Source organism: Brienomyrus brachyistius, chromosome 12 (assembly GCF_023856365.1).
Source record: "Brienomyrus brachyistius isolate T26 chromosome 12, BBRACH_0.4, whole genome shotgun sequence".
NCBI classification, from domain to species: domain Eukaryota; kingdom Metazoa; phylum Chordata; class Actinopteri; order Osteoglossiformes; family Mormyridae; genus Brienomyrus; species Brienomyrus brachyistius.
Genome location: NC_064544.1, coordinates 20,030,502 through 20,048,920, shown reverse-complemented (window position 1 = coordinate 20,048,920; position 18,419 = coordinate 20,030,502). Strand labels below are relative to the sequence as shown.

The 18,419-nt window shown below is 43.0% G+C and overlaps 2 protein-coding genes across 4 annotated transcripts in view; one reads left to right on the top strand and one right to left on the bottom strand.

Moving 5' to 3' along the window:
* Nucleotides 1-673: 673 nt before the first annotated feature.
* On the bottom strand, nt 674-15,111 carry LOC125705029 (snaclec alboaggregin-D subunit beta-like). The gene is made up of 7 exons (XM_048971353.1): nt 14,964-15,111; nt 2,366-2,454; nt 2,134-2,216; nt 1,775-1,890; nt 1,328-1,456; nt 1,053-1,149; nt 674-953 (listed from the first exon to the last, which is right to left on the bottom strand). The coding sequence occupies exons 3-7, from the start codon at nt 2,186-2,188 to the stop codon at nt 883-885; spliced, it is 468 nt and encodes a 155-aa protein (XP_048827310.1). The 5' UTR covers nt 2,189-2,216; nt 2,366-2,454; nt 14,964-15,111; the 3' UTR covers nt 674-882.
* The window catches only part of LOC125705018 (exocyst complex component 6B-like), a 26,648-nt gene continuing 23,336 nt past the window's right edge, over nt 15,108-18,419 (top strand). For all 3 annotated transcript variants that reach the window (XM_048971337.1, XM_048971336.1, XM_048971335.1), the window contains exon 1: nt 15,108-15,324. In XM_048971337.1, the coding sequence (XP_048827294.1) occupies nt 15,236-15,324 (89 nt within the window). In that variant the 5' untranslated portion in view covers nt 15,108-15,235. The remainder of the gene's footprint in view (nt 15,325-18,419) is intronic.

The window sequence follows — 18,419 nt, the reverse complement described above, 5'->3', positions numbered from 1 at the left end:
GAGGGAAGCACGAACCAGACAGAGCCAGATGAAGGGTGAACAGGGCCTTTATTTAGAGGCGAGGCAATAAATTGGAAAACAAGGGACCCATCGACTCTCTCTTTTTTACTGTACTTCCACATAACTTGCATGTTAGCACTGGTGCTGGTGGTCAAGCAATCGCTGTAAGTGCTTCCACAGTAGTGAAGGTGAATCAGACCGAGTTCTGATGGTCCCTCTCACACACACATGCGTAAACATACACATCAATTCTCTGGGTGACTCATGTAATGTACAACAGTGTGGTCAGCCGCTATTTGGGGGGCATATTCGGGCATAAATGAGGGGCACATCTGCAAGTCGCACTGGTGCGCCTAGTTATAATATTTAGTTTCCACAAATGGTTGCAAAATGCGACTAAATGGTTGCAGCCTGGAACTCTGTGGAGCCACACTTTCGATTTCTTAGGCATTTATATAGCGTTACATTAGACAGCCAATCACCAGTGACTTTAGATCTTCACACATGTACACTGCATGCTTGTTAGCTCACAGACACTGAGATTTACTGTTTGGGAAAGAAAATTAATTTTTCAATCCTTGATAGGATTGGATCATTTCAGTCGGTACCACAGAAGTACCCAAGTTCGGTACCCAGCCCTTGGTAGGAATGATTGACAAAGTCAGCTGTGTGGTTGTTTGAAATGCATTTTTTTATTATTTTTGAATATGCTTTGAATTTAGCTTAGCAATGCAAACATAATTTGAATAAAATTGCCTTTCCCACTGTACTTACTGTGCTATTACAATAATATTGTCTTTCATTTCTGATTTCTGGTCAACGTACATATTGATAAGCAAGCAGAAGCCTAGACTTAGTTTGTTTTCTGTTCTTCTGGTTCGTCTACTGGTCCCGGAACCCGCAGAAGAAGGGCAGCTCTCTTGTACAGCTCATTGGGACCCAGGATCCATTTCCTGAAAATTAGAAGCAAACAGATGTGGTCAGGTGTGAGCAATAGCTTCAAAAAAGGCTTGAGAAAGTTTGCATTTTTAACTTTAAATTTGTTTCATCACCTTTAATAGCAATACACTGCAGGCCACTTCTATCCGGACCACGCGCCATATTACTGTAATCGAACTGAGTGCCATCCGTCCAAACCCAGCTTGCCCCCTAAGAAAGAACGTGATGAAGGTTAGTAAAGGAAATAACATGCATGATTCACTTTCCCTTTTTTCATTTTCTCTCATGCATGCTATAAAACCCGTCCTCTACATAAAGTCTCTGTTCCCTGCTTTTGTTCACAATCCCAAATTAAGAGAATCTCATCAAGGACTTTGTTCTCACTTGCCTGTAGGAATCCGCCAAGCCAGGAATAAGAATAGTATCCATTGTGAGACAAACGGATCACCAGATTGTTGGAATTTGGGCTGTGGACACTCAGAAGCTCACCACGTGTGTTTGTCGCCTGGCATCTCTTCTAAATTGCAGAGAAGAAAGGAGTAATTAGTCAGTAACAGTATGAACAAGGGACTCAAGATTTCAGAGATGAATGTATGCTCATTACTGAGCATCCTGAAAAGTTCTTTGACAAACTTGAACCCAACTAATCACTTTCCCAAAGAATTGTATTAACCTTTATATTACTTCTTCAGTTTTTTCCATATCTTTATTCCATATCATTTCTACTTATTTTTTATGCCTCATTGGGATGTTTATGAACGTATAAACACGTCTATCCCTGATCAGACTTTGTATCAAACATTCAGGGCTACAGAAGGATAAAAGAAGCACAAACTCGAGCTGTATTGAAGTCCAGATGCTCGTTGAAGAACTTCACGCAGTAGCTGCCAACTTTGTACCAACTCCAGTAGTTTCTGTTCTTACATGGTTGAAACTGGCGGTCTTGGAGGTCTGGAAGGAGAGATGGGGGCAGTGATGCAGAGAAGGACCAGTTGACTGATAAAGAAGTAAAATTTAGATCTTTTATGCTTCTCTACAACCCTACAACCATGAAACAGTACTATGAAATTAAAGAAGAATCTCAATAAATAAAAATATAGCTTGCAGGACACCTGGTGAATAACTGTACTACATTCCTAACATATCTATGATTTTACGGATAATTATCTATGTGATACATGCTCTGTGATTCACCTTGAGCATTGACCACCAGCAGACACAGCAGGGTGAGAAAAACCACAAGCTTCATACTTTTCAATGGTGGTTCTCTGTTGGACCTGAAATAAAAGACAAACAAGCAACCACATTCAATCAGCTGTTAAGATATGAGTGCATGTTTCAGCATCATCACCCTTTCTTGTGCTATACATCCCGCACACAGATTTTCATAAATGCTCTGTATGAGTAATTGTAAAATACAGTTTACCTCAGTTCCACTCTTTCTGATAATGTTCCATGACACGAGAGCCTTTATAAGTGTAGGTTAGGTCCACCCACTGTTTTGAAGATAATCTTCTGTTTATTGAAGTGGAAAAAAACAAATACTTTAGCAGGTTTCAAATAGCAGTGTTTGCAAATGAAAAGCAATATTGCCACTGTCATCAATATTTTTTACAAAGATGTAATGTTTTTCTTTACATGTAATTATGGGATTTATCATCCAGGGCCAAGCTCTCTGTTTAATTATGTATTTAATATCTCATAATTATTAATAAAGTAGGACTGATTATTTCTTTTGTAGAAATGTAATTGTTATGAATGTTACTCACCACTTTTACTAAATCAACAAAAAAAAACAAAAGGCAGCCAATCATTATAGCTATAGTCTAGTCCCGTTATAAGTAAATACCAACGTTAGTTTCATCCACTATTATACAGATAACAGGTAATGGGTCTAATACTTCAACTGGGTCATGGGGGCCCTCTTGAACTATTAGTTCACAAATGAGAAAGAATGTCATCGATAATTTTACAAAGATATCATGCTTCTGTAGTCACCTTCCCATCCATCCATCCATCCATCCATCCATCCATCCATCCATCCATCCATCCATCCATCCCATTTTAATCCGCTTTTCCTGGTCGGGGACCCAGAGACCTGACTACAGGCCACGAGGCTGAGGCATACCCTGAATGGGATGTCAGTCCATCATAGGGAACATACATGCAGAACAAAGAGTGGCGGTGGGATTTGAACCTACAAAATTCACCTTTTCGGTTTGTTTAAATGGTTTCTGTTTTATTCATCTCCCCTCAAACAACTTGGCTTATTTATTCAATTTAAGCACATTTACCCAGTGTTTTATGCACTGCTTGGAGGAGGAGGCTGTTTGCATTAAATAGCTGGTGTGTCACCCTAAGTAGTCAGTAATTGCATTTTTTTGTAAACACTTGAAAATTAAACAAACACAAAATACGAAACATAAGGTGCAGCTAGCGTTCCACAAAAACTGTCTGGCAGCATTTTAAATTGTCTCTAAATCAAGCCTCTACTGTGACTGCTAATGGGAAGCAGACATGCAGAACTATTTCATGAAAATATTTATATATGGTGATATGCGGGGGCATCTGGGTCACATGTGTGCGGAGTTTGCATGTTCTCCCCATGTCGTCGTGGGGTTTCCTCTGGGTACTCCGGTTTTGCCCCACAGTCCAAAAACATGCTGAGGCTAATTGGACTTGATAAATTGCCCGTAGGTGTGCATGTGTGAGTGGATGGTGTGTGAGTGTGCCCTGCGATGGCCTGGCCCCCCCCATCCTGGGTTGTTCCCCGCCTCGTGCCCATTACTTCCGGGATAGGCTCCGAACCCCCCGCGACCCAGTAGGATAAGCGGTTTGGAAAATGGATGGAGGGATGTTGATATGCAATTTCTGCAGCATGAATGGACAAAAAGCATGAACTGCAAAAATGTTAATCTAGTAGAAGCATGAGAAGAGGTTTTTTTTTTATTTAGACATTTTTTTCATATACTTAGTCACCTATCTTTTATTACCATTGCACAACTTGTACAGATACAGATGCCTCAATAGGCTTGTGATTGGATGGAGTCTGTGAACACTTTAAGATCTTGATGTTGGCTTTCAGAAGAACAGCATCTTCTTGCTTCTCAGACTTCCTCCGACCTTTTGCCCTAACAAGGTCACCACGCCACTTCTACAGCTGATTGTCTAGAAGATTGCGGTATTTTCTGTCTTTGGCCAGTCATCCATTTCCTGCAACAGTCTGTCCAGCTAAGGGTTGTAGGAGGCCCAGAGCTTATGGGCACAAGGCAAGGAACATGCAGGATGGGGTGCCAAAGGCAATAGGGGCATCACAAGCAGAGTACCTAGAGGAAACCCCACAACAACTCAGGAAGAAGATGCAAAATCCACACATGGAGCCGTGGCAGAGACTCAAACCCTGGTCCCAGAGGTGTGAGGCAACAGTGCTGACAGCTGCATTACCCCACGTTCGGCTCTTAAATGTTTATAGTCAAATGGGCCTCCATTCCCACCATTTAAGAACTTTCCTGAAGTACAGGCCTAGATACATTGCTTCTGTAATACCAAATGCCCTTGATTTGGTCTTAAACATCAGTATTTTACTGATGGCATCATAAACTTTAAAGAGATTTTAGGGACAACAAAGTCTGAATGTGTCTGCTGCACTGTATGTGTTTTGGTGATTTTTATTCTCTGTGACACTCACTGTTTTATCTGTATGCACTTTTTATGACTGTGAATGTAAAGAATCTAATATACTGTACATCTGTATTGATTCAGCTTAGTACATTTCTTTATGGAAATGGGGAGATTTCCTGTCAGGGACATTAATGAGTAATGGCTAGACTGCATGTCCTGAGAGAAGGTAATGGCAGAAATCAGGGTGTTACTCAGCAGAGTCCCTTTATATACACTCCATAACATCTGGTGCTCCAGCTAACACATTAGTCAGAACATACTAGCGTTACATGTTAAAAATATACAGGCCAAAAAATATCAGGGACACCTTCATCATATCCTCCTGCTTTAACTCTCCACACGCTTAGTGAGGTGGGGGAGGTATCGCCGGGGGGCTGGGGGGTGCAGCCTATGACTATAAACGTTTCAGAGCCAAACGTGGGGTAATGTTAGATTGTTTGTTAACGGCAGACCTTCTCTTTCTCTGCCGCTGCCTCACTCACCTGCCGACTCATTAATTCATTAATGAGTCATTTTCAGTCACTGACTGGATGTCGCTTTCCTGGTGCTTTATTGCAGATATGCACTGTTAAGCACTATAGTTCCACTTAAAGGCACTTAAACCTTCATGTCCAGTTTCCCTCTCGTTTACAATCCAAGTGTCTTTTGTCTGTGGCCTCAATGATCCTTCTTTGAGCTGTATATTCTCATTCATTCTCACTATGTACATGTAGTTAAAGGTCAGAGGCAGAATGGAGAGAAAAGCTCATGTACAAAATGCTTCATTAACAACAAAAAAATGCCAGGAAAAGGGGAGGAAACAGGCCCACTAGGGAGGGGCAGCCGAGGGCCCAGGTAAGAGGGGGTGCATGTCATGGGGGCCCAGTTGAAGTAATTCTACCCTGAGCTTGGGATTTATGCACAGCTGCTCTACATCAAGGCAGGATGCAGGTGGACGTTCCTGGGGAGGAGCCCCAGCGTCCCGGTGGGCAGGAGGAGGCCCCACCACTGGCAGCCCAGCCATCTTCCGAGGGAGTATATTGCCACTTTTCCACTGGCATGAAAGAACCAAGTTGTACAGCGACGAGACTAGCTAAAGAGAGGCTTATTTCCTGCTCACAACGTGTGCATCGTGATTTACTAAATGCTAATATCCTCTAGCACGTCTGTGAGAATCGTTTTATTTTAGCATGAAACACTGGTGCCATTAACATTCAATTAGAATGCCATTAATCAAGACTGACTGTAGTTGACACTGACTACAGACAGGTGCAAGACATTACCACAATGGGCTAAGGATAAGCAGATACAGGTGAGGGTAGTCACCACAATCATCAAGGGCTACATGAGGGACAGGTGTGAGTGACTGAGGATATGGGATGGCCAGCAAGGGTGCAAGGATGTGACAGGGGCTTTCCTTGGGTGCCCCTGCCATGGAAATGTATATATACTGCCTGGCCAAAAAGTCACACAGTTTAATATTTTGTTGGGCCGCCTTTACCTTTGATTGTGGTGCACATTCGTTAATGCATCGTTTCCATGTGCTTATGCAGCATCTCAACATCTTTTTTTCACCCAGATCTGCATTGATTTCACATCAAGATCTTGTACTGGTGATAGGTGAGTTGAACCACTGAGTAAAGACTTCTTCAGCACATCTGAAAGACTTTCAGTGGGGTTTAGGTCAAAATTGTGTTGCCCGATTCATGTGAGAAAATGATTCCTTGCGCTCCATAAACCACTATTTAGCAGTTTGAGTCCTATGAATCTTGGCATTATCATCCCGGAAAATGGCCAAACATTTAGGCAAGAAAAAATCCACTGATGGGATAACCTGGCCATTCAGTAGATTCAGGTGTTCAGCTGGTGCATAACACTGCTAAGCTTTAATAAAGATGCTATCATTGGATTTTAAGTACCTGCAGATTTAAATTCAAGCGGTGACTTTTTTTGGCCAGGCAGTGTATGTAGGTATAGTATAAGGCAGAGCTATTCATATTCAGTGGACAATATCACAGTGGGCCTGCGTTCATAGTGGGGTACCGCAAGGTTCAGTTTTAGGACCATTATTGTTCCTAATTTACATTAATGATATTGACACCAATTCATACAGTAAACTGGTTAAATTTGCAGACGACACCAAGGTGGGTGGTGTAGGAGATACTGATCTAGCAGCAGAGAGGATACAACGAGATCTGGATTTAATTAGCGACTGGGCTGATACCTGGCAGATGAAATTTAGCATAGATAAATAGATAAGGTAATCCATGCAAGGAGCAGAAATATAAAGTACCAATATTTTATGAGTTCCATTGAAATGAAGATAGCTGATTATGAGAAAGACCTTAGTGTATATGTTGATGCTCCTATGTCCCACTCTCGCCAGTGTGGGGAAGCAATAAAAAAGGCAAATAGAATGTTGGGTTACATCTCTAGCTGTATGGAGTTTAAGTCAAAGGAAGTGATGTTACGATTATATAATTACTTGGTAAGACCCCACCTAGAATATTGTGTGCAGGTTTGGTCACCATACCTTAAGAAGGACATTGCTGCCTTGGAAAGGGTGCAACGTAGGGCGATGAGAATGATTCCTGGTCTTAGAGGAATGTCTTATGAGGAGAGGTTAGCTGAGCTGAATCTGATTAGCCTCAAGCAAAGAAGACTAAGGGGAGGACATGATCCAGGTATATAAGATTCTAACAGGTCTGGATGCTGTTCAGCCAAATGGCTATTTCAGTATTAGTTTAAATACTAGAACTTGTGGTCATAGGTGGGAATTAGCGGGAGAACATTTTAAAACGAATTTGAGGAAGCACTTCTTTACACAGCGTGTAGTTAGAGTATGGAATAGTCTTCCTGTTAGTGTAGCACAAGCTAAAACCCTGGGTTCCTTTAAATCAGAGCTAGATAAGATTTTAACAACTCTGAGTTATTATTTAAGTTCTCCCCAAATGAGCTTGATGGGCCGAATGGCCTCGTCTCGTTTGTAAATTTCTTATGTTCTTATGACAATATAAAGCATTCTTTGAAAGACATGGAAAATATTTCTGACTAAGAACGGTCATTGAAAAAGAAACAGGAGACTCTGGCACTCTGTTATAATCTTCACACGAATAGGGTTTGTCATGCAGTGTAGCACTGGGAACCTGTTAATATCCCTGACACGATCCGGAAGATAACTTAACCACTCGCTTCCTGTATGCTCATTCTCGGGGTCATTTAGGCTTATCGAGTTCTGCACTCCATAATGACACTGTGTTATTTTATAAGTTATCTTCTGTGAAGTCATATCATAGATTAGCCATGCTGATGTATTTGTTGCAATTTATGCTTTTTTTGAAAGAAAAAAGAAACTAGTACACTCTACACCTTTGAACTGAACTTTCAAGAACCACAATGGGTTATTTTTTATAGTTTGATAGTATTTATATTTTTTAGTTTTATGGTTTTTATAGTTTAACATTAGCAAACTATCTGGGAACTATTAAACATGAAGGCAAGAAACCTTTTAACTGAAAAGATTTCTGTATATTCTGTTTGCTAATTATCATATCATACTATAATTTGCCTGCACTCTTTGACTGCACTCAGCCTGCTGCCTGGCAGTGCTGCTCTTCTCTTCTTCTCCTGCCACTTTCTTCTCCCTTTGCTCTTTCTGGGGTGAATCACAGAGAGGTCTCCATACAAGGGAGTCCCCTACCTGCCTTCTGCCTGCCCACAGGCCTGCCTGTCTTATTGCCTACCTGCCTCTGCCTGCCTGTTGTATTGCCTACCTGCCCCCTGCCTGCCCGCCGGCCTGCCTGTCTTATGGCCTACCTGCCCCCTGCCTGCCTGTCTTATGGCCTACCTACCCCCTGCCTGCCCACCAGCCTGCCTGTCTTATGGCCTACCTGCCCCCTGCCTGCCTGCCGGCCTGCCTGTCTTATGGCCTACCTACCTCCTGCCTGTCCACCGGCCTGCCTGTCTTATGGCCTACCTGCCCCCTGCCTGCCTGCCGGCCTGCCTGTCTTATGGCCTACCTACCTCCTGCCTGTCCACCGGCCTGCCTGTCTTATGGCCTACCTGCCCCCTGCCTTCCTACTGGCATGCCTGTCTTATCTGTTCTGTCATTTGCCTGAATTTACAGGGCACTAAGTTACGCAAACTGTCTATAGATTCACGACCTTTAAGACCCTTTAAGGCTTATCTTTTTAGCTGAAGTCTGCTAAAAAGCAAACATGCAGCATTTACAGATACATGTTCAGGTTCACTTTCACTGGATTCCTCACCGACAGCGGCTACTGCAGCTAACGCCGTAACTGAAAGTCAAACATGGTACTCGGGGTCACACCTTGGTTGTACCACACTGTCAGAAAAAAGCCTACAGCCCGATTACAGTTTTGTTACAAACAACATTAAGGTGCCCCCAATGGTACAATAATGTACCTTAAAAGGTACAATTACCTGTAGCTTGGATACAGTTGGCAGACCCTTGGGGGTACAGCCCCAGTAATAAGTAATTGCTCCCTCAATGGTACAAATTGGTACCTTCTTTTTCTGACAATGCAGAAACATTAAGAGTGAAAGATCTGAGACTGCAGGACTGGGAGGAAGAATAAATACTGGTTCAACATTAATACCATTAATACGGGTTCAAATCTAGAGTATGATTCCAAGAATGAGTTGGCCGTGCTCCATTCTGCTGGGCACACAAACCAAAGCCAAGAATGGGAGCAAATGCTATTCACAGCTTTATCTGTACTAAACCCAGGTTAGTCAAAGAGCACGAGGATCAGGAGGCCAGTAAACTATAACAAGAGTAAATGATGGGAAGGAATTACCAGTGGTTGGACTAGTAACCAAGGACCAAGATTTCAAATGTGTTCAATTTGTATTTCCATAATGAGCTCTTTGTACATTACTTTAAAAAAATGCAGACTCTATGTATTGTCTACAGTTTTATATCAACAGGCTGACCAGGACATATAAGTTACTCAGCATTGCATTTCATTGCAGAAATGGGTGCCATCTAGTGGTGTGCCCCGGTACTGCGTGAAATGAATTTACGCGCAGTTCCACGTTTTACCCTAAACTACAGGCGGAAATAGAAAGCTCCGTGTGTGTGGATTTGCCATGTTCATAACCACGTGAGCACTATCCAAGCCATCCTAAACGGTCATGGAAAATGGAAGAATGGAACTGGTTACAACTTGCATGGTTACGCTTCTTCACCTTGCTGCTGTGTTTTGTCATGTGAAGCAGTAGCAGATAATTAAAATCATTCTTATTAAAAATAACTGAAAACGTCACAGGTCTACTATACTAGGCTGATTCATTTCATTAAATCGACAACTTATCATTGGGTTTTGAATCTTATAATTGCCAATTATCACAACAGTCCATAGAAAAGCTGCTGTTTTTTTGTAGTACGTGAGTTATTTTGAACTGAACCTTACCACATTTATTTCACTGATATAAGTACACAAGCCTGACTGGGCTGGTTTGAGTGATTAATAATAATATATTCACATTCCCTATTAAACATAGATGTTATCCCATCAAACCTGAAATGATAACGATATGAATTCACTGTTTTACAATGGGGCTAGAACAGGCTAAATATGTTCAATTTGATAAATTTCACATAGAAAAATTGCATGCAAATATTTTATGAGAACATTAATGTAGATGGATGTATAAGTTAATGTTACACTGTGTTACAAGGTTGGATATTAACATTGTGTTTGAAAGACATGGAAAATAAGACAATGTCAAAAGAGACAGTGAACCACAGGAAACTAGATGCTGTCGGAATGACAACAATATACTCCTCGGATAGCCCTGTTGCCCCCCTCCCCCATCTAATCCTTACTCTTCCCACACCCTCCTTCCTCTAGAACCTTTAGCCCCCCTCCCAAAGCACTCTCCCCACTTCTCTAAAAAAAATTTTTTAAATGTAACTTCGTGTGACCTGCCCTAATATAATCAGGTTCAGATCTGTGTCTGTCCTTTCGTGTGCCACTGCTAAGTGACACTGCTTCAGTTAGGTTAAAATTCTCGTAAAAATTAAATAGGCCCCAGATCATCACCTACACAATGTTCCTGGGAAGTTTGAAAAAAGATCAATCAAATACTTTAATAGTTACTGTGCTTGCCAAATCAAGCATTGCCTATAGCCTCGCTTTTCATCCTTTGCTGCCACCTAGTGCTGTATCAATTTTGGTGTGATTTGCCTCAAGATGAAGTCATGTGTAGATCTACATCCAATAATTTTTTTATGAAGGGGTAATAAGATCCATCAAATACTTTTCGATTTATTGCATTCACAATATCAAGTGTCTTATGCAGTCCCCCTTCCCTTTGCTGCCACTAAGTGGTGTTGCTTCCAGTGGCAGTGGACCGGTCCCTGAACCCTATGCAGCCTGCTCCCCGTCCATGGATTGCAAAGAAAATCTGCTGTATTCATTTAAAAAACTGAATATTTTCATGTGTTTTTCCTTTTGCTAAATAGTGTTATGGTTAGAAAGGTTAGATTATAGTAATACTTTGCCATCTGGTTGCACAATCGCTTCCCCAAAGAGTATCAGTTACAGATTTCTGAGACTTGCTGCAAAGTGGGTTTAAGACCTACTGTTTACGTGTAAGCCTGACACTGTACATGATTACCCTTCTTGGCTGTTAGTTGTGTTGCTGTAGTATTGATTGCCAAAGGCCTCCGCCTCTATCGTTGTCATGTAGATGTGGTTAGGTCCATCACAGCGATGACACATTGCACCTAGCAGGCCATTCTCCCTCCTTTTTTCCTTTCTAGTCCCTGTCATAGCTCCTGTTTGGGGCCATCTGGTCCCAAGCTGACAGGTCACCAATTGGCCCAAGCCTGCTGGCCGGTGACAGTGACCAGAGAATGGATCCACATTCCAGCTAGATCCAGCGTACTGACCCAGATGTTGTCATTGGCCCACTTTCAGTTCCCGCGTCTGATTGGCTCGTCCGATAATAGCCATGCCCCTTGCTGCTGGCTACCATTAGTAAAGCATTTAAATGCTTGATACAATTGAACATGCATATTCTATAGAAACAATTTACTTGCAGCTTTTTTATAGAATAACATTAGATATCTGTACATTCTAGGAATGCTATGCATCATCTTCTTTGGAGATATCAAGGAATGATTTTCGGTTTTTACAACATTGTAATTTTGGACTTTTCTGTGTTTTGGCCCTTGAGGAAATTATCACAATGCTATCACAGTGTTATAATGAATAAAATAAAATGTAGAAATTTTGTAATGATGTTTGTCCCAGGCATGAGGAAAAGGAAAGGAACACATTGCATTCCCACTGTAAGTCTTAGTATATACTTTATAGGACACTGCATCATTGTCATTCCTCTAGAAGGAAACTTCATCACATGTTCCTGCTCTATATGACACGTCTCCTCGCATGAAGGAGGATAAATCATAAGAAGGGCAGCCAATGGCAGTGTTTTCACCACTCAAAAGGGCATTTTAGTGATGTTTCTTCAGCTGGGGGGCGGGGGGGGGCACCCCCTGCTCCCCTCCTGAGTCCACCAGTGCTATGCAGCAGGTGAAGAAGCTTGGAAAATGGAGGTGCAGGAAAAATACTCCTTGATGGCAAGTGGTATTATGGGAAATTAGGATAAATACACACAAAAGGTGCTTTCCCACTCTAGGAACATCAGAAGCCAGGAACCTCTGTTGTGTTCCTACTGCAGGAACTCTGCCTGATTGTAGTTCCTCTGAGGTATTTCCTGAACCTTTTTTTGGTCTCTACTCTGAAGTAGGTGCGTTTTGCCTGAGTGGGAACTACTGGGTGGGGCTTATAGCGATAAACTTTGCTGACTGGTTGACCAGAAGCACCGGCGCTAACTTGGATGTTAGACAGAATTGCGGGGAAAAGAGACGTAGTGGCTTTTGGCAGGTGATGCCCCCTGGGGTGTCTCCATGTGGTGCTGGATGAGGTGGGTATAACCTGGGAGGTTGGAGAACTGTTTCGCAATTCCTGGCCTTGGGGTGGGCAGAGAGCCTCTCCCCTTTGGAGTTTCTCAGTAGGTACAGTACAGGGGGCTGACAGGTGGGGCTGTGGCTCCCCCCATTGTTTCAGAAGGTCGACCTGGTAAACCGGCACAGAGGAGTGGCAGTCAAACCTGACAGCCTAGGGGTATAAAGCACTGGTTCCTGGTGTAGAAGACTGGGATTCAAACCCCAGTTGGACTAGCTGGAGAAATATGAACTTGGAGGTAAAAATTCTGTGGCAATTAGGTGGCTTAAGCGTTAGGGAAGTGCACTTGTAATTGAAAGATTACAGGTTGGAATCCCTGAGCAGCGAAGCACCACTGAGGTACCCTGAACAAGGTACTGCTCCCCAGGTGCTGAATTAGCTGCCCACCACTGTGTCACATGTGGACTAAATGCACATTTTGTTGTTGTGTGCTTTGGTGTGTCAACAATGACAATCACTAAATTCTAATTCTATTCTAAATTATAAACCTGGTAGTTGACAGAACCACTTTCCATTATTTTGTGAAGCCTCTCTGTTCTCCACTTGGGACTCCACTGCTAGGACCTACTGCAGCCCACACCAAACCTTGGCCAGTCCCATCCAAGCGGTAGGTGGACTAGCAGATTAGGCACCATGCCCACTATGACAGGTCACATGAAATGTGCACTGTGGCAGCAGAGATGACCCTCACATAGAGGTGGATAGTTCAGGCCGAAAAAATCTAGACCAAGATTTTGTTTTGACTAATCAGTTGAGTATAACTTTGAGAAAAACTGTGGCAAAGGCTTCGCCATTTTGGTAGAGTTATGGTGTCTGGCAGACATATGGTCTGCTGAAGGTCACTGGGAAGGGAGTGCAGAAAGAGGTGCAGGGTCATCTTCTCTACCAGTGTGTGGCACTTCACCAGTCCGACCAGCTTCTTTTGCCTGGTGAAGTCCTGCAGGTCAGCTTCAGAATCACCTTCATCAACCAGGATAGAGAGGGTGATCGTCCCCCAGTGTTCACTTGCACAGCTGGCTTACTCTTACCTTCTACTCATAAGTCATACCTGTGAAGGCTTCCCTGCCTCCTGACTGGGGAGAATATCAGCCACCAACTGTGCCCTTTTGAAATTATGTGGTAGCTGCCTGTGGGGAAACCATGGTTACAAACAATGTGCATGGTGCTGATCGCCCCCTGCTGGTGCACAGTGGATTCCACATGGGCCACCACACAAAAAAGCATTTAAAGTGCATTGATAGTGGATGAAAATATGGACCCATTACATTTTTTTTTTTGCTCTTAACACTGTTTTACCACTATTGTGTCATGTGAACATGAAGTGAAATTAGGCTAAATTTGGTTGTTCAGTCAATATAATCAAGAACCTAGACTGGCTTGTAATGCAAAAATATTACAATAAAAAAAAAACTAATCATTCAGAGTGTTTTCCCAAGATCCAGTTAATAACATGACACGGGAGCAATAATTTAAATAAACCTGGGTCAGGTTATATCATCACTTATGCCAGAAAGAGTTTTATTGCTTGGGATCTGCCTTTGATTGTCCTGTGTTAATCACAGACATCAGTCCTAACTCTTACACGCTTCTACAATAATTATGTTACTATGAGTGTGACAACTAATTAACAGAGGAAATATGGAACCATTTTCACAAGCTAAGAGGAGAACATCATTTGCCGGGTGCCTTCCACTGACGACCTTATCAGACATCTCAATGGACCTTCTTTTTATAATCTTCCATCCATCTTCCAACCCCATATCAAGTACAGGGTCATGAGCAGAGGTGGGAATTTCAGGTTCAGAAAGTAAAAATCCAAACCAGGATTTTGTTTAAACCAACCAGTTGAATACTCAGTGACTCCGAACTGGTTGGTTCAAACAAAATCCTGGTTTGGACTTTTACTTTCTGGACCTGAAATTCCCACCTCTGCTCATAAGAGAGCTCGTACCCCACAGCACACACCAGCAGTAGACCATGGCTGGGAGGTCTTCAGAGAGGGGGCAACACACAGAAATTGAGAAAGAAGTTTACAAATGCCAATTCAGTGAGTTTACCTAACGGCATGTTTCAATTGTACTATCCAACCAGAAGATATTAACTGCAAAATACTTGTTTCCTTTGTGTCAAAGAGAGTGCTTTAAAACAAAACGACCATGCAACAGTTTTAAACTATAGAAGGAATTCAATCGGCATTCCATGGGGTGCACCCCATCCTTATGCTGCCTTGTGTAATACTAAGAACTGTGATGTTCTTAAATTTTTAAAAAGTCTTACAAAGTATTACAAATAACACGAAAAAAACACAAGGAGTGAGTTCCCCCTTTGTTACATGACAGAACTTCGGGACTTCGGGAAACTCACCCAAGTACACAGAATAGCTTTGGGAGCGCTTGGTGCGTTTAAAGACGGTGAGTTCTTTACGCCAATAGGAACGGCGGATTCGCCTATTGTCCAATGATAGAAAAGCATGGGGTGGGGTTTCGACGTCTCACTGGATCCTGGCAAAGAAAGGAAGTGGACGGACAAGTAGGAAGGGGAGCCGGGGGGATCCGTCGTTTGTACGCCGCTTATACGCTGGGTTTTTCCTCCTCTCCCGGTGACGCAGTCCGATCGGCGTTACTGGGACATGGAAGATGGCGAGTGTGGAGACAGCGGCAGAGCATGAGCGGATCCTGCGGGAGATCGAGAGTACGGACACCAACTGCATCGGTCCCACTCTTCGGTGAGTGGCCGCTTCGGGACGCCCGATTGTGCTTGGCGGCTCCGTCAGTGCCTTTTAACGCCCACAAAAAGGAGTCGGTCCGGCTCTGCAGCTAACTCTGGAGGGCACTTCTGGGCTGTTTTTCCAACTTGTAGATCCAAGGGAGCTGGTCTTGCTCCCAGAGTAATTAACATTCCGGTCGCCGATGCGGAGAGATGAACCTTCTCGCAGGGTCTTCCATCATCGTCTCCATAATCAAAAACTACATTCATTTAACAAATTCCGTTTCTGTTTTCCTGCCGCAGTCAGGCATTCCTGTACACCCTCCCAAACCATCCCAAAGGCGTGACATGTAGCGATAATTTTACATATCTGAGTTCTGTTTGCTACTTTGCTCACCGATTTCAAGCATAATTTCGCACAACTGTCTAATCCAAAGAAAGTCTTATACATATATGCGCGTCCTCATGCTTTTGGAAATATTTATTACGAAAAAATATTCCTGCGCCAGGCTGACCCTAATGGATGATGTTTCTTTATAGCCTCAATACCAGCAGACTGTTTAAGCCCTTAAAGATGATGTGAAGTATAAGATTTAGACCAATTTTTTCCGCAATGACTTAAAAATTTGGGGCTGTGATGCTGTCCCATACAGTCCCGCGTCCACTACAAACCTGTCCTAAAATATGCCTGGACTTGTGTAAGTAAGTTAATGCATTATTCTGAACTTCTGGTTATAAGAAGTAAGGCTTTTCAGACTTGTTTGTTGCCAAAAGGTCAAGAGTGAACCTATTTTTATTAAAGACGCCCCTTTGGGGGCGGGGCGGGGGTGGCGTTACAGTGGATACATATTCACATTATTTACAGTATATAAGCATAATGTTATGAGATTACAAGGGACGTTTCCACATTGCAAACTAAATCCATGTTCATATTTTTAAAATAATTTTTCATTTAAAAAATTCTTCTGAATGAATGATTTGAAATTGATTTGTTCTAGGCTCAACACATAGTATTGTTTCTACTTAAAATGGCAGAATTAGAATGAGCTGTTTCACTATTTTTAGTGAAAACTTGGACATGATCACGGTTGGCTTTTTCTTAATGAAAACGAAATACACAACATTCGAAAGGTCTTGCTGACATTGGGGGGGCTGGGTGGGCATTGTCCATGCAGATAAAACAATCTAAAGTGTAACAACAAAAAGATGTTTTGGCAGATTTCCCTGATGTGTGTCGGGCGTGTTTTCGCCTCTGAGACACGCTCATGCTCAGAACCAGGTTTCTGCCTCTTTGTCTCCATTGGCTCCCATAATGCAGATGATATGAATCTCTGTTATTGTTTATTTGCTCGCCCCCCCTCTGTCAGATCTGCTACCTTTCAGGCCTGCTCCTTGTCTGAGCAGAGGCTGGGCTGTAATCCATGCTAAAGTGTGCTCCTGTCGAGGTCCGTCATGCTCGCCGGTGTCAGCCAATAACCGAGTCCTGTTTGCACGCTGCAGAGGATGCTATGGGTCAGTATTAAGTGCCTCGACATTATGAGAATAGTGCTTCTGCATTAATGCGAACACCCTGTGCTAGTCCCTTAAGTGTCAGGTTAATCTTCTGCCTCTCCTATTGTGACAAGTCTGTAGACGTTTCAAGTTTAAACTTGCAACCCCCCCCCCCCCCCCCCAGGATGCCTCGGGGACCTCTTTGACAGACCCCTTTTCCTCATTTAATTTTTTAAATAGGGTTTAGAATTGTCTGGGAGCTGTGTGATTATGAACTATGTCGGCAAATGGCTACATGCCTTTTCTGCTGATCCTGCTGGAATCCTATGGTTTAACATTTAGTCTGGCAGTCAGGCAGCAGGAAATACATCTGAAAGTGAAACTTCCCTCTGATGCCTAGTTGTGTGGGTGTCTGTCTGCTTATTCATGTTCCCAGTAGCTGCCGGTGCTGCAGTAGAAGTTATTGTAGGTTTTGTGGCTCTCGTGGAGCCCTTACAGCTGAGGTTCCCCAGCCCTCCTGGCTTTTAAGCAGGTCTTTAGCCATAAACCTGTGAGTTTCATGTGATTTCACTTGTCAAACTCGCGTTTAGTCTGCGGTCTATTGCGCCTCAGTGGAAAAAAGAGGATGGATTCTCATTATTCAAGGATATGTGGGCCGCACTTCCTTCAGCTACCTGGTAAATAAAAATTTTCCTTTTCACAAAAAATAACACACGTCTGACAAGATGATAGATCCCTGAATTACCGGGGTTTGCTGTGCTTTCCACCTACTCGAGCAGTTTTGGGACGTGTGATGATTGTAGCCTGCGGTCTTTCCCTGCCCTGTGTGTCAGAGATCCCAGCTGCCCATTAACAGAGCTCATATTTTCCTGTGCTTTGCATAGATGGTTTTCTTTAAAACTAAGTAGTATAACCTGCCACATATCTTTAAAAAATAAAGTGCAAGCATTTTCTGGTTTTACTTTTGTTCCTGTGCGTTGGTGTATGGCTCTGCAGGTTAGGATCCTGTCACCGTGATCGGAAGGTGGCTGGTTCAAATCTCTTGGCTGACTGAGTATTTTCACCATTGGGCCCTTCAGCAAGGCCCTTAAACCCATTTGCTCCAGGAACACTGCCTTTCCTTGTGAGGTTCTGTTATGATGGGATTAAATAGGAATGTATAGGAAATAAATGTATTAGCTCTCGCTGAAAGACAGCAGCTGGATCGTTGCTAGGAGCCTGAACCTGTGTCATAGCCTGAATAGGAATGTCTCGTTATAGACCTACTGCACCATCTACCTTTATGTGGAGTGCGAGTCTGAATGCATGAACAGCCAGAGTTTCATATAGCTGTGTGACCACAGATGCAAAATCTTAGCCTATATTCGGCAGGCCGGGGTCCTCATTGGCCGGAGGGGTGTCGCATACCTGCAGTGAATCTCCATAGTGAAGGCTGACTATGTTGACTTCCAGTGCTTTGTCATTGAATGAAAGCGGGCAAATGTTAAGCCCCTGGGCCTGTTAATTGTTGTGTGTGCTGGTTCGCTTACGTGGTGTCGGGTCCGTAGCTAAGCAGGGAAACGCTGTGAGGGCTGTGACCTTAGGACAGCGTAGTTCTCTTTGTGCAGCCTCCCCTAGATGGTG

Excerpts from the sequence above, each read along its gene's own strand:
- LOC125705029 (XM_048971353.1), bottom strand. The coding sequence starts at position 2,188 with ATGAAGCTTGTGGTTTTTCTCACCCTGCTGTGTCTGCTGGTGGTCAAT. Across the intron at positions 1,150-1,327 it reads GGCTTGGCGGATTCCTACAG|GGGGCAAGCTGGGTTTGGAC; the intron begins GCAAGTGAGAAC and ends GTTCTTTCTTAG. Across the intron at positions 954-1,052 it reads GCAGTGTATTGCTATTAAAG|GAAATGGATCCTGGGTCCCA; the intron begins GTGATGAAACAA and ends TCTAATTTTCAG.